Raw genomic sequence first — 23,037 nt, 5'->3', positions numbered from 1 at the left:
CAGACATTTGTCAGTTGTTGGAGCATGCCCAGTAAAGCTGCCCTACACCTTCAAAACTCAGCCGTCACCCTTTAACACAGGAAATGTCTCCAGCTACACCTAAATACCTACTGTAACTTTGACCATTTATGCAATTAATGTAATTTAAATGGATTGGTACAAAAATGCTTCAGTACTGGAAAGTGTTGCATATCAACACAAAGCTGCTTTTTGTTGAGAGATCGGATTTCTTTATTTTGATGAGTTCTACAAAAGCATCGGTAATCACGTGTCAGTATCTGGGTTCATGAGATCCTTCAGACATTCTCCCAGTCTAGTGAGCTTCACTCCCGCTGCAGGGGCTGCATCTGAATGACGGCTGCTTCTGCTGGGTTTCCCTTTCTGTGACCCAGTTTGAAGGCTTACTGTCCGGTATTAAGCCGAGGGGAGAAAGATAAAAATGAATGCGTGTTTTCATTGGAAGTGGTCGCTTAAACACGAGTTTCCGAGCCCGCTGTAAACACAGCATGTTTTTGACGGCGCTGATGCGATGGTAGCTCTACAGAAGCCTTGCAGTGTTTTTTACTTCTCCTTTCTAAAGGTCTTTTCAATGCACCTTTTATTGTTCAAAGGGAAACCCCTTAGATCTGTGACCGTGCATATATTCATGGTCATTGATTACTACAGCTCACTGGATTTCATGCTTGAATGTAATCGTCAAAAAGCATCTCAGTCTTTTTCTGACTTATCTTTACCTGGGAAGTATTTTAGACAGCTGTCCTTTCAGGTAAAGCCTTTGGTTTGATCTACTTTCAAAATGAAATGCAAAAATGCACCATGCATTGATAGACGCTTGAGACGTGCCGTGTACAGCTGCTCTGATAGGCCCGAAGACCTTTTGTTTTTTTGTTTCATTTTTTAGCAATAATCAAATGAAGCAGAAAGCAGCAGGGGTCTGCTGGTGTTTGATCACGCAGTCAACATCTGCTAACACAGAACTGCACATCCAGCTGTGCTCCAGTGGGCTTGATGTACCAAACAAGAGGCAATAACTCTCCAGGTCCAGTAATCTTTAAAAAAAGTGCAAACCCATGTTTATTTATAACAATGTTTCAATTAAAGGAAGTTGCCACATAGTATTTGGGGGAATATTTCTGGTTTTAGAGACTTTGACTTTAGTCTGTAAAGAACCCAGAGGAGTCCTGACTTTGGTACTGAGCTGTTTAGAAGACGACAGAAGTAAAGTTCCATTATTTTTATAATCCCAGTCAATCGTATCTGTTCCTCTGTAGCTCGGTCTACTAAAGATTTTTTTTAATGGACGATGACGTTGTGTATAACAGAGGATGTTTAAAGCACACCCTTTTACTATATTTGATTGGGGTTTTCATTTCCTGGGTTTTTGTTTTTTTAGCCATTTCTAAGAACTTTGTTGTAGCTCAACAAACATGAAAAAAACGGAAATTTAATCGGAAATAAATTTAACAATGAAATAACAATGCTTTGAACTGACTTGATGTCTAGCAAATACAAAGTCTTGACCATTAATTATGGTTGTAACTCAGCAACAAGAAGAAGAGAGATTATTTCATGTCAGGTCTCTGAGACAAACCTTTAGACGATGTCTTCCGGTAGTGTTTGATGGTCACGCTGTAGCTTTTACGTCTTACTAACAAAATGTATTCAAGTCCTTTTGATAGCTTTAGAACTTTAAAAAAACAAGATCGCTAAATAAAATTGATGCTCCATTCAGTAGTTTTTTTTTCTTTTCCTGATTTTAACCTCAAAATTACTGTAATTTCCATGACTATAGAGCGCACCTACAATACATACACCTTACATACATAAGCCACACCTGTCTATAAACCGCATGTGCCCACATTGAAACATGTGTTGTAGAATGAGGATGTAAATGTGCTGAAACCGCACGCTTGTGTAAGAAAAAGGAGGGAGCGCGACAGAGCAAGAAGGAGCGAGAATGCGCAGCGAAGTGTGTTTGGGGGTGCACGTTCATGTTTACTATACAGAGTGAAGGAGAACTGTAATAAAAGAAGGTTTCCCCCAGAAGAACAGTACATTATTATTTGTTAACCCGCTCTGGAGGCTCTGAGGGTCAGAACGGGGAAGTGAACCCCGAAGGAAGAGCCACCTTCAGCGGAGAGGAAAGAAAGAAAAAAGTAATCACAGGAAAGGTTCAACACATGATATATTTACAAAGAAAGACGGTACACAGACAGAGTTTTCAAAGTTTGAATAATATACCTGAGCTTTTTTTCCAAACAGTGCCTGTTACACAGCAATAACACTGCAGCAATATGGTAGTAACGGCACTAACAGGGCTGGTTAAAAAAATCGGTAAAAGCCACTGAGGGCAGCAGTAACTTATAGACACGCCTCTGCGCGGCATGTGCCTCGGCGCATAGACGCAGAGACATCAACGCATTTTATTGAAACGTGTAAAGCTTAAATGACAGGTTCAGTCGCTGGTGAAGGAAACGGAAGGCTGAGTCTTTATGTGACAGCTTCATGTTCAGCATTGAAATCATAGAAAAACGGCAGCAGGCGGATAAAACTCCTGATGAATACCTGAAAACATGACTGACCAGCTTTACAGCAGTGATAAACACAAAGGCACTGAATGAGAGATCTCTTTAATAAAAAAATATGTATGCATAAAAGGACGTAATAAAGATGAAAGGTGGCTTTCCTTTCAGGACTTTGCTTTGAGTAGACAAAGGTTCAGTCCTTGAACCTTGATCGCTTTATAAATAAACCACATTTGATTATTTGGGGAAAACCCTTTAATATCTTGATTAAAACAATCAGTGAAGAAATGTGATGAAGAGAAAAGCACTTTTCCAGGTGTTTGCTACAGACATGCGAAACAAGGATCAAACACAGTGATCATCTGGCCTCGAGACAGAAACGTGCTGCAACCTTTGATTGTATCTGAGAACTGGACTGAGTGACTCCTCCCCCCTCGCGTTCCAAACAGGAAGTACCTGCTGGTTCCATGAAGCCAAAATCCCATAGACGTCTATGAAGAAATAAACAGCTGTTACTCAACGTTCTATTTGTCAGCCTATTTATTTGCCTTTTTAACCCTTGTGCTATCCTATGGGGTCAAGATGACCATTGACGTGTTCTCCCTACCATGACAAAGGTGGATAAAGGTGGAGAGGATCTCATGTAATCCATGAATACCAGTGAAGATCACAAATCATTGAAGAAAAAAGTTCAGCGCACAGTCTAGTGGGTCTAGATCAGTGTTTTTCAACCAGTGTGCCGCGGCACACTAGTGTGCCGTGGGAGATGGTCAAGTGCGCCGTGGAGAAATTGCCCTCATTCACTGATCTAAAAACATTTTCCATCTCCAGGAAATCAGCTCTTTGCTCATCCAAACAGGCCCTGATAAAACACTGAGTAGTTAGGAATATAAAAGATCTTAAAATTACTTTTTCTTTGTGTTTATTTAATTCTATTAAAGACATTTTGATAAGAATCACGGTACCGCGATTTAGCTGCAGCTATAACTGTGTAAGAAAAAGTCCCGCCCCTTTAACTGTCTCCGCCAATCATTCTTGAAGGTTTAATCACATGTCATCAGTCTGACCAATCAGAAGTGGTTAAAGTCTTCACTTCCTTGTTCTTAATCCTGCTGATAAAGTCGCTCAGTTCTAACAAAAATACCAGCTAAAGCTCATCTTTAGCTGGTGGTTCATCTCTTAGAAAAAAACAGCCGCAACTTCCTGCTTTTTCTGCCACAATTATCACAAAAATCCACGTGAGATTGCGTGCGGGGGGGGTGGGGGGTGGGGGGGGCTGTCGATCAATACAGACCATGAATTTTTGCTTTTTTTTTTTTTTTTTTTTGGATGCTGGTGTGCCGCGGGATTTTTTTCAGGGTTAAAGTGTGCCGTGGCTCAAAAAAGGTTGAAAAACACTGGTCTAGATGACCCAACTCCCAATGTAAAAGTGCCTAGGATAGCACAAGGGTTAACATGTTCCTGCGAATCAACTTTTTTTTTCTCTATGTAGAGCCTGTTGGCCCCATGTTAAGCATTCAAAACGTTTGATTGACAGATTCCAAAATTTCAAGTGGTACAGGTGCGGCCTTCCAACAAAAACTCCTGGTTGGCGAGGGTGGTTGCCATAGAAACAATGACTCAGACCCACTCGGACCAATCCCTGCTTACTGACGACGTCTGGTTCCAACTTTCTCTTTTCATTACTTTTCATTTAATGTTTTTTTTTTTTCAATTTGCGGGTTTCACACTTTCAGGTTTACGATAAAGATAATTGTTTTTATGCGACCAGTTCAACACGCTAATTCTTCCCACTGTAAGTTAAAACACTGTAAGTTTATAGTTGTGGTTTGCATTCATTTTAAGTTCTTCTTTGAGTTAAAAACAAAGAGGAAAGCGCTTTAACACTAACTTCATTTTTGCACTATTTTTCTTCCTGCTACAGACACTTTATTTATCTTTTTGTTACTTTTCAGTCATTGTTCGTTGGTGGGAAAAGTTTCCTTTAGAAATGAATATGGAAAGCTCTGAATACTAAGTGAAGACTGTTAATTTATATGATTTGCTTTAAGGTTAATGTTGTTTTGTGTTCATTTCAAGTTAAATTCATGCAAAAAGGTCATCTATCAATTCATATATGGCATTATTTTTAATAAATGTAAATGGTATTTTTATGCCCAAAATAAAAATAGCAATAAATTGTTATTATCATTATTATGTTTTTTTTTTAGTTATCATTATTGGGGCAAAAAGACATGTTATTTTTGGTTCAATATATATTGAAACTTCTTAGTCTGATGGGAAGATCTAATTCATGTGACTGACACACCACCTTTCATCTGCGCCATAGAAAGCTTTCTTTACAAACGGACAGAATCCCATCGCCTTGTGAGATAAAGCTGCCATTGTTGGAGATATTGTTCAGTTTGTGTCTCTGTTTCTATTCAAACCCTTGAACACAATCTGCACATTTTAGCACATGGTGGACGTCAGCAAAGGTAAAACTCAGTGGAGAAACCCCTTTATAAGCGTTTTGTGTTAAATTTTTATAGACAATGTTATATGAATAAAGTTTCATTTGATTTGATTCATGAGCGGTTGTGGCGTTTCGACTTGTGAGTCAATGGCGTGGAATCTGTCCCTTCCCCTCAGTAGGCCTGCACAATAAATGGCACATGTATTGTTATCGCGGTATTCCTAAATGTTTACACGAATGTTTAAACGGTCTAATGGCAGCTGAAGTATATAATGGATCAAATAGAGCCTACTGACCAATCGGATGAACTCCTTCACGTCATTAGCCAATCAAACGGAGCCCTTTTATGTTAGATGTCTGCCCACTGTCTAGACGAGGGTCATTTGGAGTATCATTTAAGTTCTATTGATTGAATTTAAACAAATTTTTTGCAGTGAAATAGAAATATTTGTTCATGTCATATCATCGTCGCAATATTAATGACTTTATCGCACATCTCAAGGATGGTGTAGGCCTACCCAACAGTCTACATCAGTGGTCCCCAACCTCTTTAACACACGGACCAGTATGGCGTCCCACAAAGACGCCACGGACAGGTCTTTAATTTGTGGGCGGATGATTATTGTTACTACGCACAAGAGAGGAACAGTGACGTGATAAAACGATCCCTGAGCTTTTGTTGTTGCACGCATTACATTGTACATCGCACAGGTGTCATCATCCTCTCCACTTCCCACATTCTTGGTGCAAAAAAGAAGTACTGTATATTAAATGTGGCTTCTTTTTTGGGGGGGGAAGTTGAAGGCTCCTCTTCTGTCTCCTGGCTGGACGTTTTCCCCTTGGCAATGAAACTTTCCAAAGACGTTTGTTTTTTACTCATTTTGTTAGTTCCTGGGTTTTATTTTAGCGGTAACCTATCACGTGACTGAGAAGGGCGCCTTGGCCTGCGTCAAGAGTGAAACAGACGGATGGTACAGAAAATCCGGCAATTTTTTCAAAATAAAACATCTATCAGATTCCGAAATTAATAAAACTGAAGTAATATAAGTTATTTATTCTTTTTGTGCGGCCTGGTACCAAATGACCCACGGACCGTTACTGGGGGAACCGCTGGTCTACATGACAGCAGTGTTGACCGTCTAGTCAGTCACAACGGGGCACATAAAATTGGACAGTGACCTTTTCGGGTTTAACCTCCTACATGTCCGACTTTATTTCCAATCATATGAAAACTATTCTTCATTGTTTTTTTTCTTTTTTTTTTCTTTCAAGGTGATGCTAAATTAATTGAAGTCCTGGATTAAATGGTATGTTGTGAATTAGGGAGAAACGGCATAAAGAGGTTAAAATAGATCAAAACAAGAATAATATTTGCTAAAAGATTGCCTGTTTTTTGGATATGTGAACAAATGTTAAGGAATAGCACACACAACTAGATGTTTGGCATTATTGTAGTGGTGTAACGATTAATTTGAACAACATTTTGATTCAAATCATAATTTTTGGTTGACGATACGATTTATAGTTGATATTGGTTCATTTTGAATGATCCGATTCACTGACCTACTATAGATCCTGGACGTCTTTAGTCAGAACTTCATCCAGTGTGACTCAGAGATAAATCCTGATTCTGAACAGTGCAGGAGAAGTTTTCCAAATTCCTTATATTTTCTTGCAAGGTAATCAAGTGTAAATGAAAATATGTGTACAAACAAACAAGTAAATTAGAATGAACATCAAATTCATTCACATTTTAGTTTACTAAAGTTCAGCCAGCCCAGTTTTTCCACATCCATAGAATCCAAAGGGAACATTATTAGAACATTCTAGCACACTGTATGGTCACATGTCTTTGCTGAATTCAGAGTGTTTGGACTGGAATGATGGACTGATCAGTGTTTGCTGACATCAGATTTGTGTTGTCCGCTGTGATGACTCTTGGTCATTTTTACGTTAGAGTCAAATAAACCTACCATCTCAATCCAAATAGTGTTTTCCAATATCAATATAATTGATTAACTTGATAATGGTATAGGTTGATTTGATCAACAGTTTGCCTCCGATAGTTTGATCTGGTTAGGTCAAAATCATTACACTTCTACATGACTCCCAGCAAAAGCAAAGCTGGTGTTTCAGTGAACATCAGTAAGCTTTATCATTCAGAACAGTACTCTTCTTTCACCTTTATCAGTCTCAACACGTGGAACATTATCAGCACAACGCGCGGCGAGTTCACGCCATCAGAATTTGCATTTAAAACATTCACATCTTGAAGTTAAATCCAGTTTATCCATCCAACTCCTCATTCCTGCGCTTCCCTCTCAGCAAAAGAAACTTCATCAATCATGCTACTGTCACCTGCGAGGTACGGGGAAGGGAGGAAGGGTCATGCAACAGGAACACAAGCTAGGCAGAGCTGCGTTAGACAGGTACGACGGAGGAAAGATGGTGGATTTATTGGGAGCAAGCCCATACAACAAAGCACGCCTGAAAAACGTACACGTACATCAATACCTGCGAGCAGGTTTTCAGGGAAACAAACACAAAATAAGCATCAAAGGACAAACATTTGCATCCAAGTGTACACTTTTTGGGATGGTTTTACACAGAGTTGTACAGTGAAGGAAAATAAAAAACAGTAAAAATTAGCTAATTTTTTTATTTCACCAAGTAAATTGAAGGTGTGATTGATGTTATCAGGGCAGAGCCCCGACTTCAATGTCTGTTAAAATCCATGTTTGTTTGCAGCGTCATTCGTCATCAGACTGACTGCAAAGCTCTGCAACCAGGCGGAAAATCGGAAAGAAAGTTTCCTTTTAATAGCAGAGGTTGTTGTGATAATAATGTATGCAGCTGAAGAATGAAGGATCCCATAGCTGTAAGGGCTGGGTTTCCATGCAGAAACTCATACTTAGACCCGCTTTAATCATTATTATATGTAGACATTTGACCTTTGTACAATAGAAGTAAATGTAAAAAGAATCCGATCGGTGTGGAAATCCCGCCGGTCCGTCCTGGAATTGTGCCGCTTCAGATAAGTCGCGCTCACGCTGCAACACGGAGGTGGGGAACACCTAGTTGGCGTTATCGGTGGAGATCTGGGCCACGGTGTTGGTGTAGATTCTGCGGTTCAAAGGGATCACCGTCGTCTTGGAGGGGACCGAAGTGTTGCCGTTTTCCGATGACCAGTGATCGCAGTGGAACAGAATCAGGAAACACCTGTAGAACTGAGAGGCAGATGCACAGAGGAGCTGTGAGTTCTCAGTGCAGAGCAGGCTTAAGAGCCACAGATCCTGAGTGGGGGTACTGGTGAGGGGCTCACAGTGGGATGAAATTTGGGGATTTTCCATTTTCCCACAATATGGGACAAGAAAAACCTTTGTTCCGAGTGATCTTCACAAAACTTCACACACATGCGGCAACCTTCAGTCTACAACTACAACCAAACGTTTGGCTGACCTTTCACCTTGGGATGAGGCCGCCATCTTGAATTTTTCAATGAAAACACCTTTAGTTAGCAGCTATAAATTTAAACTCTTCCTAGGGATTTTTATCTATTCCCTCCTAACTATTCTAGCAAAAACTGGAAGCTCTTTGGGGAAAAAATGTAGGAGTTAGAAGTTGCAGATTATAAACCGTGTTGAATGAATCGCTGGCTCAAGCTGAACAAATCTATACATCACATGGTATGACTGAATGTGGGCGTGGTTAACAAAAAACCTCTGTTGTCTAAGAAATAGAAAAGTTCCCTTTTGCCGATTCTTCTAAAACGACACTCCTGTCCGTCACCTACAGGCGACCCAAACATAAAATGGTTGCTATGGAGATAAAACTGACAGAAATGCAGCCATTTTGATTTATTTTTTTCCTGATTTCGTCACATCCAGCTCTGATCAGAGAGGCAGCAGTAGAGGGGAGAATAAGGTGTAGCAGCTGCTCAGCCAGTGAGGGTGCGTCAAACGGCGCTGCTCGCTGATTTCATTTTGATGAGTTTTAACTGAAACGGCGGAGCTGTTGCAACACTTTTCCATTCAGTTCCTCTTATTTATAAAGTCCACCCATGGATTATTATTCTTGTACCTCTTTTGTATCTCAATTATTCAGAGTTGGAAAAACGTCTTGAAGAAAAGCTGAAAAGTCCTCTAGAATAAAAGATGAGCCAGGGCCATTTAACTGTTTACCTTTGATGGAATCCGCCTGGATGAATGAGATTGTGCTCTTTGTAGGCTCCACAGGAAACTACAAAAACCAAGTGGAGCTAAAGTGATTGGGATTGTGTGATCTAAGTGATTTCCATCATTCTGGATCCTCATAATCCAGTTCAGTCCAGCAGTAGTGGGGCCAAATGGTTCACTTGATTTGATTTTTAATGCGATCCACCAGCAAGCAGTCAGTGCCTTTTGTATTTAGTGTTCAGAACTGCTTCTGGGCTGCCTCACAAAATGATGGTAGACTGCTGCTAGTGTGCTGTGACCAAACACGCCAATTAGAATGAAGCCCAGTTACTTCTACTTATGCTACACCCCAATAGCCATGCTCCCATGACATGATGTCTCAGCCTCTAAAGCTTTTTTCCCCTAAAAGCGTTTAAAAATGCACTTTTTGACAATAAAAACACAAAACTGTGTTCTGTGTCTGTGAAAATCCACGCATAAACTCATTGTAAAGCCTAAAATTCTTTCATAGATTCACTTCATTAACACAGATCTTTTTTCCTTTACAACCGATAAAACGTTACAAAATCAGACTTTCTGTAGAGACCAGTGTGTGTCTCCACCTATCACATACTGTAAGTGGATTCTGTCAGAGGGAAGCTGCTCGATGACTTGAACATGCAGACAATAGAGGGCAGCAGTGAAGAAACACCCGGAATAACAATCAGTGTGAAGGAAATGATCAGCTGAAGCCTGCAGGCCAGTTGAGAGAGGAGCTCGAGTCTACATCATCTACAGTACTGTGCTGTACTTCAGTAAGGAAAGAAAAGGGCTTTTAAACATTTTGTTATCTAGGAAATAATGACAAAAGAATTCATGATATTTAGCTGATACTATCTTTTATTGTTTTGCTGAATTTTATTTTATTTTTTTACTTTAATGAGGCACTTATTAGGGTATTTTTGCAAGATAAACATTTTGTAGTCAACATTTAAAGGAATGAAATGAATCCTGTTTTGGAAAACGATTGCAAACACTAGAGATGCCACAATTCGGGATTGAAACCAAACCACGTGGGGAAAGTGAATCGTAGCATCCCAACTGCATACCAGTATCTTTATGTTAAAACACGTGTTGTGCTAAATTTAAGAAGGATTTATTATTTATTGTTTTGTTTTTTTACATTACGCCAGGCTTACTGTAGGCTAACTGAAAAGTTTTTTGTCACTGTTACTTCATTGAAATCATAGATTCTTTCTGTATTTTTAGTTTTTGGACACTTTTTTTGTAACACACAAATCAAATTGAACTGAAACAGAACCAAAAATCGAGGTGTGAACTAAACCGTGGGGAAAGTGAATGAATACATCCCTAGTAGACACTATATGCAGCAGATGCATCAAACAGTCACCTTTTGCTCCATAAATAGAATTGAACTGCGAATCTCAGAAACAACAGATTCAATCTAATAGGAGGGAATTCCACAATGGATTTTAAAAATCCATTTTAAACTTTGTACGTCGGTGCAAACACCACCAAAAACCTTCCACCGGTGCACACGCATGGAAACTCGTCAGAAGTCAGAACTGTCTCCCCCTCTGGCCACCGGTGGGAGCTGTCTGCAGAGGAATCAAAGTATGGAGTGAGATTTCTGCCACCACGTTGCACACAAAACTTTCTAAGTTGCAAATGAAAATGTTAAATATTTGCTTTTCAATAATTTTTAATTTTGCTTTCAAATGTTTGGTTTTTTGCTTTCAAAAACTTTTTTTGCGTTTGCAAAACACATGTTTTGCGTGCATTATGTCAAATCTCGCTTTTGTCCTATCTTTGATTTTGCTGACTACCCTGAGCGCGACTTGGCGTGATGAGACTGCCACTACTGCCACCGCCAAAAATGTTTTTGCATGCGTTGTGTGTCATCTCACTTTTTTCCTATCTTTGATTTTGGTGAGATAAGTTTCAGTTTAGCATGACAAAGCTGCCATCAAACAGCTGCTGATTGGTCCAGATTCTAACCAATCAAATCGCCGTATTTATTTAACATGGTGTCTCCTACGGAGGCTCAGAAACCGAACCAACTCTGTTTACCCTCAATGTTTTCTTTTTGGATGAAGAAATTTTCATTTTTTAGCATTTTAACAATCATTCATACTTTCTTTCTCTTTTAGCATTGATTAATTTTTTTAAGTCAGATTAGTGAATTTATGGGTGAGGATCTCCTGAAACTGTAAAGTTTATCTGCTGACATTAAATCAACAGACCTGTGTGTGATCTGGGAATCCTGCAGAGCAAATTATTGATAAAAAGTGGGATTTTCTTTAAGATCTATTTGTTAAAACAAAACAATAAATGATTTAAAGCACATAATATTTTATGCTGCACAAGTGTTTTGGAATAGATTACCAGCAGCAAAAAGAATGATGGCTCACCAAAGGAGACTCAATGTATTTAACAGAAGAAGCATTTTTAACTTTTATGTAATTTTTCACAGTGTCTCATGTTTTAGAACTTGTGAGCAAAGTAAACAAAAAATACTCAAGAAAAAATGCTATTTTCTCTTAATATTTCGACATTTATTGATTAAAATAAAACAGTAGTTCGGATACAAATCTTAAAAAGTGTTACTTCCTGCTGGAGGGAGTCGGAGCTCTGACGTTTCTTTCTGCTGCAGACATTTTAAACATGGTCACTACACTGACAAATAAATACAAAACTCGTTTTTTTTATGGCAGTTATTTTAGCTGCTCCTTCTGGGTTTTACTCTGAGAGAAAGGGGCCAGAATGGTTGAAAACGGCAGAATCCCGTTAGAACAGAACCGACACAAAGTCAAAAAGTCCATGTCTGCCTCCAAGCACGTCAATATGAGACGGAGACAGCTGATTGGTTAGAATCTAGACCAATCAGCTGCTGTTTGATGGCAGCTTTGTCACGCTAAAATCAAACTTATCTCAGCAAAATCAAAGATAGATAAAATGCGAGATGACACACAAGGCATGCAAAAAAATGATTTGAAAACGCAAAAAAAAAAGTTTTTAAAAGCAAAAAAAGTTTTTGAATGCAAAAAAACAAATTTTGAAAGCAAAAACAAAATTGAAAAGCAAATATTTAATATTTTCATTTGCAACTTAGAAAGTTTTGTGTGCAACATGATGGCAGAAATATCGCTCCATATCAAAGCACTTTATCTTTCAGCATGCACTTCCTGGATGCGGCACAGCTGACTCATTCACTCAATCAACCACAGCATACTTAAGCTCTGCTCTGAGCCTCACTCAGTGTTAGTACTGTTTGTGCCACTCTGCCTTCCTCACCAATCGTTATATTTGGACCTCATCTTCTGTCTCCTGACTGTGTTTCTCTCTGTTTGCCTGCCGTCCTCTCTCTTCTCATGATCTTATGCCTGTTATCGACTCCTGCCTGCCTGACCCTGATTTAGCTTTGTGGACTTGTAGCCGAGCTAATAAACCTGTTGCATTTGGATCCAGCCGTCCGCCTGTTCTTGTAACAAAACTATAGATCAGTTGTCACTAATGTTTGTGTGAAATGAGAAAAGGCTACAGTTGGCCCATATGTCATGAATGCACTCCATCTTAGTGGACTTTCTCTTTGACCACTCGGCGTGCTTTTACTCTGCAATCCACATTCTCATGGCCCTTTTTCAGCCTTGGCTTTGTTTTTGTGTTGGCCTTATCTGACTAAACCCGCTAAGCAACGCACATCCTACTCCTGCCAACAATGCAGCAGAAATCCTTTAGGGGTTCTCTTATTTTGAAAGGTTTGTTTGAATCGGAGTGATCATTTTCATCATGGATAGACTTTAGGGGCCACGTGTGTGAATGATGACGTGGGAGGCGGAAGGCTCTCTTTTTTTTTTTTTGGAACTCATCTTGCATTGACTTTTCAACATGTTGCTGCTTTTATGTCCACCCCGGCGTCCCCTCACCTGATTATGTGTGTTTTCTGACCCTGCAGGTATCCTGACCATGATGGCCCTATGCGACAAGCTGCACGTGTACGAGTACATCCCCTCCATGAGGCAGACGGACTTGTGCCACTACCACGAGAACTATTACGATGCCGCCTGCACGCTGGGCGCTTACCACCCCCTCATTTATGAAAAGAACCTGATCCGCCGGATAAACTTGGGCTCGGAAAAGGACCTCCTAAAAAAGGGGCGGGTCACTCTCCCAGGCTTCAGCACCCTCACCTGTGGCGCCTGAGCTGTGAAATCTGACTGAATATGGCCACACACACACACACACACACAAACACACACACACACTGGTCTTTTGTTGCTGACCAGGGGAGAGCTGCAATACGGCCACTCCAGATGGCGAGGGCGAAGGGTTTCCAATGAGATCCACAAAAAGCAAAAGCCATAGCCCTCAGCAAAATGAACCGTAAGTATTATGGAAAGACTTTGTCGTCATTGAGGATGGTTTGTTTGACCAGAAACTGGACCTTCTGAAACAACACAAAAAAAAAAAGAATTCTGCTTTAGCTGAGCCACGTTAGCTGTGGAGCTATGGTAGCACAAGTGAAACATTTGAACAAAAACACATTTTTAGTAAGTTTCTGTTGTGAAATCAGTGTTTTACAGTAGGATGGGCTGTACTCTACTTAAAGGCAACGCCCCTTTTTCTAACAATCCTTTTTCCTCTCGATGAAAAAAGGCGTTTGTAGGTGAAGGAATATCCACTCTGAATGTCACAAATACAACAGTATGATGTATAAATAGCAGTAACACTTGTTTTGAAGTTGTTTTCAGCGTTGCTGTACACACTTTATGGCAAAAACAGGACTTGTTTTATGTTGTCATGTTTCTATTTCCAACTACTGACGTGTTTGGTCTTAAACCTGTGCGCGCTGACAGTCTGTTGCAGTCAGATCTGGAGCCCAGAGCAGCCATAACTTCTGGGCCGGGGCTCGAACCAACACCTCTGGGTTGTATCTCTTCACATCAATGCAGTGAAAACTGGCACAACTGCAAAAACCCATTCTGTCTGAATGTGACGACAGGTGCCTGACTTCTCCATTCTGCCTTGGCAATCACCTCCCACCACCCTCCCCATCCTTTTTTTTCTCTTTATTGCCCATTTAATGAATGTAATGTGTCACAATCACTATGTGTTGCTGCAAAATCTTCAATGGAGCTCGTCCCTGCTGTCGTTCGCGCCAACTGAGGTATAAAATATCTGGAATAAAAGAGCACAAAGAGCCTTCTCTTCAACTTTACATGACTAGATCCTGTAATTAAATGTTGAGTCAATCCAGAGTTCCAAGTGCAGACAATTATGGCAAAGGAATTTGGCCCTGCAATGTCCTCCGACCCACTGTTTACAGTGAGAGGCCCATGTCAGCAGCTGCTTCAAGGGACTTTAGGTCAGCAGGGAAGAGAGAATCTTTGGGCTGAAACCTTCTTTGTTTTTTTGTTTTGCTTTTTTATATGAATTGCAATTGAATAACGACGTGAAACCGTCAGGGAAATGTAGCTTTAAAGTTTGACATAGTGCAAAGAGGCTTTTATTTTGAAACCATGGAACATTAGTTAGACATAAGAAAAAAACAAATAGTTACTGTGAAGTAAAGGGTAATATAAAACAGTATTGATAAATTAGTAATGAGCAACATTTGAGAAGATGATTTTTGGAACACCAATCAGCCATAACGTTATAACCCATCTGCTGAGGATTTCTGTTTGGGTGAAGGCCTGTTATATGACCAAAACAAGCTCAGAATTCTCAACTTTAGTTTAAAGCATTATTGGGTACCAAATGCTGCCAAAAGATGGACATTAGTCTGAACAAAACGGCAGTATAATACTATCAAATGCAATACCACGTTCCACCACTAGGTAAAAAGTTTATTTAAAGCTTCTGTCAATACTTCAAATGTAATTTTTAAAATTATAAATGTTAAAAAGTATATAGAATATGTGGAACCTGTCTGTTTTTTATTGATCTTACGCAAAAAAGATATTGGTATTTTTTTTCCCATGTCTATTCTTGGGATTTAAAATGGGAATTTGGTGTAAAGCACCCTGGGATAGATTCTCCCCCGGAATGAAGAGAAGAAAGCAATTCCAGGCTATGAAAGGCCAAAGGGATGGCACGGCTGTGTGTGACAAAAAAGTCATGAGAAAATGAATAAGATTACTACATTTGATTTTTTTTTTTTTTAATAAATGAAGCTCATGCTGACATCAGTTTAAATTCCAAATTATTTTCAACTCCAAAACTCCAAAAAGAAGTTTCTATTTCCAAAAACATAAGTTAATTAATCAATTGGTACAATTCCTAAGTAAATTTTTACTTTAATTTGAATTTTTTTGTAATTTTTCATAAGCAATATATTGCTGTTCAAATGTCATTGTTTTCCTTGCAGGAAGTTAAAACTACTTTTATTTGTTATTTTAATATCCAAAAATAAGGAACAGAAAGTTTACCTGACAGAACCAGAACCAGCATTATTTGGATTAGATACTTTAAGTCATGTTAGTTTCTTGTGTTAGTTTTAATTCACAATTTGACCTTCTATTTCAAACCCCTGCCATTAAACAAAATGTAATTTCTGCAGATTTTCAAAGTAAAAGGCTTATGTTATGTAAAATTTTATGTTTTTACACTTTTGCACTTTTAATGGGTACAAACTAACAAAAGAAATGCCTAAATAGGCAAATAATGTATCATTGGCATTTTAATGCTGTGGCTGATGGGTGTTCATGACAAAACAATATTATTATTAATTTGTTCGATCGGTAAATGTCATTATTTTAGTGACAAAAAGGAACTAACTGACATAAAAGTAATCTTAAAATGTCAAACAACTTCTTCTTCATCAATGTTTTCTGGTTAAATGAGATCTGAAGATTCCTTTTTAGGTTGTGGTGAGTTTCAGACCAGCTTGTCGTGTCTGTGCTGACGTATGTTAATTATGTTTGTGACGTTGACACACTGGAGGTGCACAGACTCTGATCATGTATGTTTTTTGGACTCCAGGCAGAGAGCAGAGTGGGATAAATCATTGTAATATACTTTGGAGATTTCTTTTTTTAAATGCTTTTATTTTGTGTGTGGATTTGATTGCATGCTTGTTGAACACATCCAGACTGGAGGTTGGCAACTTCCTGATGGCGTTAGTCCAGCTGGGATGGCGTGTTGGAGTTTGATCTTTGTATGTTTATGTGCCAAAATCCTTCTTTGGTCCTCTTCACATGGGGTTGGAGTGGGATAAGGATTCTGGGAAAAGTGTTTGTCTTCAGGATGCTTAAGGGCAAGTTTAATGGTGTTTTTTATCCTCTAAAAGAGGGCCATTTACTTCAACAAAAACATTTGCTGACATAATCAGTCGAGTTTTCAGGAGTTTTTGTAAGACGGGGTTCTGTGTGAAACTGTTGGGGGGGTGTAGATCTAACAGGGGGTGGGTGTGTCTTCTTATTGCATCGTTCTGAGTTTAAAGCCTCCTTTTCACAATAAAATGTCTCCAGTGAAAGTGCTTCACTTCTTTCTGCTGCAGATGAATATTCCTAACACCTCACGTAGCCGCAGCGTCATAAAAAGAGAGCATTTGCGGTGTAAACAGAGCGCCTTTCCTCCACTGAGAGCTCGCTTTCTGACCGGTTTGTGCTCAGAATGGTGGGAGTTTCTGCACCACACCGCCTTTAAAAGATTGTTTACTTCCCTCCTTTTTTCTATTCTCCTCTGTGGTTTTCTCCATTTGGATCAGAGTGAAGCTCCTGTTTCGCTCCTACCAGCCTTTTGGTGTTTATCTTGATTTTGACGTGTTCTCTTACACTTGAAGAGATATTGAATTGTCTAATTTAAAACTGTTTTTTTTTGTTCATTTAGTTTTTTTTTTTTTACTAAATAAAGGTGTTCTACATTGTTCTACATTGCCAAGAGTTCTTTGCTTCATTTACACAAAGACGGCATCCATCAGTTTGCGTACCTGCTTGTTCATGAGTATGTAGATGAGGGGGTTGATGACGGTGCTGCTTTTAGCCAGGAGGGAGGGCACCACGCTGGCAACCGGGCTAATAATGTTGGGGGGACCAAAGGTGGCCATCATGGCCACAACGCCGTAAGGCATCCAGCACAACAGATAACAGGCTGCTGTGGTCAGGACCATGAAAAGTATGTGGTACTCCCTCTTGCGAGCCGCAGTCTTCCGGATTTTTCCCACCTGAATGAGAAAAACAGGGATAGCATTTAGAGTTTTGATTCCTAAATTCTTCTTTCACTACTGATCAAAAAGGAGACTTGCACTAAACATTCACTAAAGTTCAACTTTATTAATTCTGCTTTCATCGAACAAAAACAAATAGTTTATCTTTAACCCTTTTGTCCTACGGGGTCAAAAATGACCCACCCTACGAAAATCCCAAAATAAAGCAACTTCATTTAAATCTACAATCTTTTTTGTTTGTGAACATTATAACCCTTTTTTCAACACAAAACAAATGTCATTACTGTTTTCTATTGCACCCAAAAGGTTTATTATGTAAATGTGAAGCGATTACTTGTGAATTAATTATACTGAAATGAAAAAAAAAAACTTTGTCTTTCTTTGTCAACAGGTTTTCTGGTGTGTGGGTGTGTGTGTACGCGTGCATGCAAGTGTATGTCTGTAGGTGTGTTTGTGGAATTTCTTTGTCAAAATGTTATCTGGTGTTGCACTGCATGAATCAAATGGTGGTCACACCAAACACTGATCGGTTTTTCAGAGTCCCCAGACCCCCCCAAAAAAATCTAAACAGCCTGTTTCAGAGTATCATTTTACTTTGACCAGTCTTAGGCACACCTGTGCAATAGTTGTGCTTTCTAATTAGCATCTTATTTTGGCACATCTGTTAGGGAGATGCATTACCATTAGGAGATGCATTAAGAGAAATGCTCCCTATCACAGATTTATCCCGAATTGACACTGGTCCTTCTGCAGTGCATTATCGTTGCGTTGCGTGAGGACTCCGTCTTTAGATCGTCAGTTAATTTACAGCAACTCCGTTGAGTCTCATGTTTGCCCCGCCTCCCCCCTTGATCCCGGAGGAGTGGTTTGTCCCGTCGTCGGGTAGTTCGTCCGGGTCTCCTCGTTTTTCCAACATTTAAGCGATCAAGCCCCATGCCCTCTCTGTCTTCCTAAATGAGTCCTTGTAAAGTACTACACACTTTTGAACCTCTTTTGAAAAGGGTGATTTTATTGTTTGTAGTTCTTTGCTATTGTAGTTCTTAAAATATTAGATCGGAAATCACGGAAAAGATTTAAACGTAGATCTAGGTTGTTTTTTTTCTAATACACAAAAAAATTAGAATGAAGATCACCCATTTTTTTTAATCTAATGAAATAGCTATAGTAATCCATTCCATGACATAGAGAAATTCCTTTGGATGCTCCGCTTCTTCCATGCTACTTATGTTGAAGGACTTGGAGCAATGTCTGCATTTTGCACGTTTCATAAGCCACAGTTGATACTCCTCTTCGAAAAGTCACTTGTTGTTAAAGCCACACTTTGTAGCATTTTATAATCCATGTCTGATCTGATAGCGAGTTTGTGCCACACTCCGAACTGTTGAGAACTTAACCTGCTTTACCACAACGTAAATTCCATCACCGATAGCATGAGCTTGAATTTCTGCCACAATTTAAATTCAAATTTCAAGTTAAAATATTTAATTTTTTTATGTTTTTGCATCCAAAATATTAAAATGTCTTGACTTTTCTAAAACTTTACATAAGATGTGATTTTTTTACAAACTTTTCACGGACTTAGAAATTTCATTTTTCAATTTCCCAAACTAGGTCTCTCATGACCAAACGAACCCTGGTTTATTTTTTAGTTCAGTGTCAAAGAAATTAAAAAGAAAAAAGTTGATAACATATTTGTACAGATTAGCCTCACAGGCTTCCAACAGCCTAAAATACTGTGGTTTGAGTTCAAGAAAAGTCTGGAAGATGTTTTTGGCAGATCTAAGCAAAAAGCCTTTTATATCCAACACTTGGTTCTTACTTTCCTCTCAAGAACAAAGTTCTCCCAGATAATTTGACACTTCATTGATGCAAACTATACCTGAAGAGCTATAGAAAAGTATTGCAAAAATGTTCTTTTCATTCAGGTCATCCTGACCATTTTTTGCTCCTATACAAATTCAATAACCGGAAATTTTGAAATACCAAATTGAATTTAAAATTCTTCGTTGAGCTGGAACTTCCAAAGTAAATCAATATAACAACCTAAAATTAAACACAGCTGCAGTCAAAGACACAGAGGAAAAATTATATTTCCCTGGTTATGATCAGAGGAAGGATACATTTAGAACTACTTGTACTATTAGGTTAGAACATCATAAACTACTCATAAATGAATTATGTGTAATAATAAACAATGAATGCTGTGTTTTATATAAAAAAAACAGCCCAAACAGCATGTTTGGCTGATGTCCACATGTGTGTGTGTCTTCATCTCTACAACAAAATCAGTTTGTTGGCAACCTGCATTCAACGACAGGGATTTAACAGTCTGCTTTTATACTTTTCAGTCAAAACCAAAAATGAAAAGTGTCAAAAAACACAAGGATTTTCTTTTTAATGAACTTGCATTACCCCTGGCACAGTAAAAGTAAATTGTAATTCGGTTTATGGCATTCTTTATGCTTAAAAGTGACGTATTCCTTGGTGCTCTTTTCTTTTGTGAATGGTGCTCCAATCTTTTGTCCTTCCATAAGCCTGATGGAACACTTAAAAACTGTCCCATCATTGGTTTGGATAGAGCTGATTTGAAACCAATTTGTCAGCTTGAACCTGGAGCTTTTCATTAATGGTCAAGTTGGCAGGACACACACGATTATGTGGGCGTTAAATTCATTTTTGAACTGATATTTGATGTTTACTTGACTCCTCTGAAAATGAGGACAAATATTTTTACTTGGTGTTTTACCTACATAGATAACAAATAGATTGGAATTCTACAATTTTCACTAATTATCATTAAGTAATTAGATTTCAATGTTAATACACATCTTAAGGACCCACTCTGATGAAAATTGTGTTTTTGACATGCTCTTCTGGCATTTTTCTGATGATGAAGGACATATGTAAAGACAATTAAGATTGAAATAGTATTTCTGAATATTTCTGAATCAGAAGCAAAGGAAAAAAATGCTGTTGAGAAAGCTTGTAGGTGTGTTGTAGAAGCTACAATCAGTGGGCTACAAGCTTCCTGCTCCGCTCCATTCTGATGCATTCACTCGTAGACCTATGGATTCATGTACATCTTTGTTTTCCTCGTCTGAGCTGGAGTCTGGATCTAAACTGTACGGCTGGATAGGTCTAAAATTGTTCACCACTTTTGTTGCACCAGTAATGTACAAACAGGAAAGCTTGTATACATATAGCTCATATTTATCCTTTGTGCCATCTTAGATGACCCCAACCTTACATTCTAGTGTTCTCGCTACCATGACAAAGGTGGATAAAGGTGGAAAGATTTCATGTAATCCATGGACACCAGTGAAGATCACAAATCATTGAAGAAAAAGGTTCAGCACACTGTCTAGTGGGTCTAGATGACCCAACTCCCAATGGTAAAGTGGCTAGGATAGCACAAGGGTTAAGGCTGATGGAAAGTGGGGGTGGACTTACTCTATGGCAACACACCTGCCCAGAACTCAGAGGCGAATTTGTAATGAACTCCTGCTCTCTGCAGAAAAGCTATGTCCTAGAAAATGACACAGGTTTTTAGACTGTAGCTAAAAAACTGCATAGTCATATTGAAAAGAGCACTGGGACTTTAAAATATTTGCCTCATCGTATGTATGATCTCACATGATTTGTTCCTTCTCTCATCCTGGCCTTTAAGCTACGCTTGTGTTTGGTAGGTAAAAAGAGGTAACATGAAGTGAATAAGTTCTTCCAGATAAGACGCTTTAGTGACTCAACAACAGGCTCATTTTTATTTCCATCCATCCATCCATCTTCCTCTGCTTATCCGGGACTGGATCGCGGGGGCAGCAGTCTAAGAAGAGATGCCCAGACTTCCCTCGCCCCAGCCACTTCCTCCAGCTGCTCTGGGGGACCCCGAGTCGTTCCCAGGCCAACCGAGAGACTTAGTCTCTCCAACGTGTCACGGGTCTTCCCCGGGGCCTCCGCCCAGTGGGACATGTCCAGAACACCTCTCCAGGGAGGCGTCCAGGAGGCATCCGGACTAGATGCCCGAGCCACCTCAACTGGCTCCTTTCAATGTAGAGGAGAAGCGGTTCTACTCCGAGCTCTCCGCGGGAGCGGCCAGCCCCCCTACGGAGGAAGCTCATTTCACCGCTTGTATTCTGGACCTCGTTCTTCGGGTCATGACGTGAGTATTGGAACGAAGATCGACAAGTAAATTGAGAGCTTTGCTTTCTGGCTCAGCTCTCTCTTCACCACAACTAACCGATACAGCGACCGCATAACTCCTCCACCTGGGGCAGGGACACTCCACCCACCGAGAAATGGCAAAGTGATTTTGGGCTATACAAATAAAATTGAAATTGAATTGAAACTACCTTTATCCGGTTGAGAACTATGGCCATGGCCTCAGATTACACATGGACTGGATGTGCGAACTCCCACAATCCTTCCAGCACCCTAAAGAGGGTGTAAAGCTTGTCCACTGTTCCACGAGCAGGACGGAAACCGCACTGTTGTTCCTGAATCTGAATCTATCGGACAGACTCTCCTCTCCAGTACACTGGCATGGACTTTCCCAGGAAGGCTAAGGAGTGTAATTCCCCTGAGTTGGAACACACCCTCGGTCCCCCTTCTTAAAGAGGGGAACCACCACCCCTGTCTGCCAGTCCAGTGGTACAGTTCCCGACTGCCACGCGATGCTGCAGAGACGTATCAGCCAAAACACTCTCACAGCATCCAGAGACTTGAGGTACTCAGGGCGGACTTCATCCACTCCTGGAGCCTTGCCACTGAGGAGCTAGTTGACTACCTCAGTGACTTCAGCTTTGGTAATAGACAGCCTCACCCCAAAGTCCTCGTTCTCTGCTTCTTCAAAAGACGGTGTGTCAGTGTGATTGAGTAGATCCTCGAAGTATTCCTTCCACCGCCCTTCAATGTACCCAATCGCAGTCAACAGCCCCCCACCTGTACTCAAAACGGTGCCTGTGGAGAACTGCTTTCCCCTCTTGAGGCGCCGGATGGTTTGCCAGAATTTCTTCGTGGCCAACCAATAGTCCTTCTCCATGGCCTCACCGAACTCCTCCCAGGACCGAGTTTTTGCCTCCGCAACAGTCCGGGCCGCAGCTCGCTTAGACTGCCGATACCTGTCAGCTGCCTCTGGAATCCTGCAAGCCAGCCAGGCCTGGTAGGACTTTTTCTTCAGCTTGACGGCATCGCTTACTTCCGGTGTCCACCACCGGGTTCGAGGGTTACCGCCGCAAACGGGCACCAGAGACCTTGCGACTACAGCTCCAAGCAGCAGCAGAGACATGGAAGTGGAAAACATGGTCCACTCGGACTCAATGTCCCCAACCTCCCTCGGTACCTGTTTGAAGTTCTCCCGGATGTGGGAGTTAAAGACTTCCCTAACGGAGGGCTCAGCCAGACATTCCCAGCAGACCCTCACAGTACATTTGGGTCTTCCAAGTCTTTCCGGCCTCCTTCCCTGCCAGCGAATAATAATAATAATAATAATAATGGATTGGATTTTTCTGCGCTTTTCCAGATGCTCAAAGCGCTTACATTGTGTCCATTATTCATTCACTCCTCATTCATACTTGGTGATGGTAAGCTACGGTTGTAGCCACAGCTGCCCTGGGGCAGACTGACAGAGGCGTGGCTGCCAGTTCGCGCCTACGGCCCCTCTGACCATCACCGGGACATTCATACACATTCACACACCAGTGGAGCCACACTGGAGGC

The 23,037-nt window shown here is 40.2% G+C and overlaps 2 protein-coding genes across 4 annotated transcripts in view; one reads left to right on the top strand and one right to left on the bottom strand.

The window, feature by feature from the left end:
- st6gal2a (ST6 beta-galactosamide alpha-2,6-sialyltranferase 2a) overlaps nt 1-17,027 on the top strand; it is a 62,577-nt gene extending 45,550 nt beyond the window's left edge. For 2 of the 3 annotated variants that reach the window (XM_011489202.4, XM_020712813.3), the window contains exon 7: nt 13,111-17,027. In XM_011489202.4, coding sequence (XP_011487504.1) covers nt 13,111-13,358 — 248 coding nt within the window. In that variant the 3' untranslated portion in view covers nt 13,359-17,027. 3 annotated transcript variants of the gene reach the window in all.
- Nucleotides 8,055-23,037, bottom strand: part of tmtops2b (teleost multiple tissue opsin 2b) — a 59,498-nt gene continuing 44,515 nt past the window's right edge. The window contains 2 exon segments of the mRNA NM_001305415.1: nt 8,055-8,207; nt 17,086-17,319. Of these exon segments, the coding sequence (NP_001292344.1) occupies nt 8,055-8,207; nt 17,086-17,319 (387 nt within the window).

Source organism: Oryzias latipes, chromosome 21, assembly GCF_053564925.1.
Source record: "Oryzias latipes strain Hd-rR chromosome 21, Olatipes_Hd-rR_3.1".
NCBI lineage: Eukaryota > Metazoa > Chordata > Actinopteri > Beloniformes > Adrianichthyidae > Oryzias > Oryzias latipes.
Note: the sequence above shows the minus strand (reverse complement) of the source record. Positions and strands in the feature narration are given on the sequence as shown.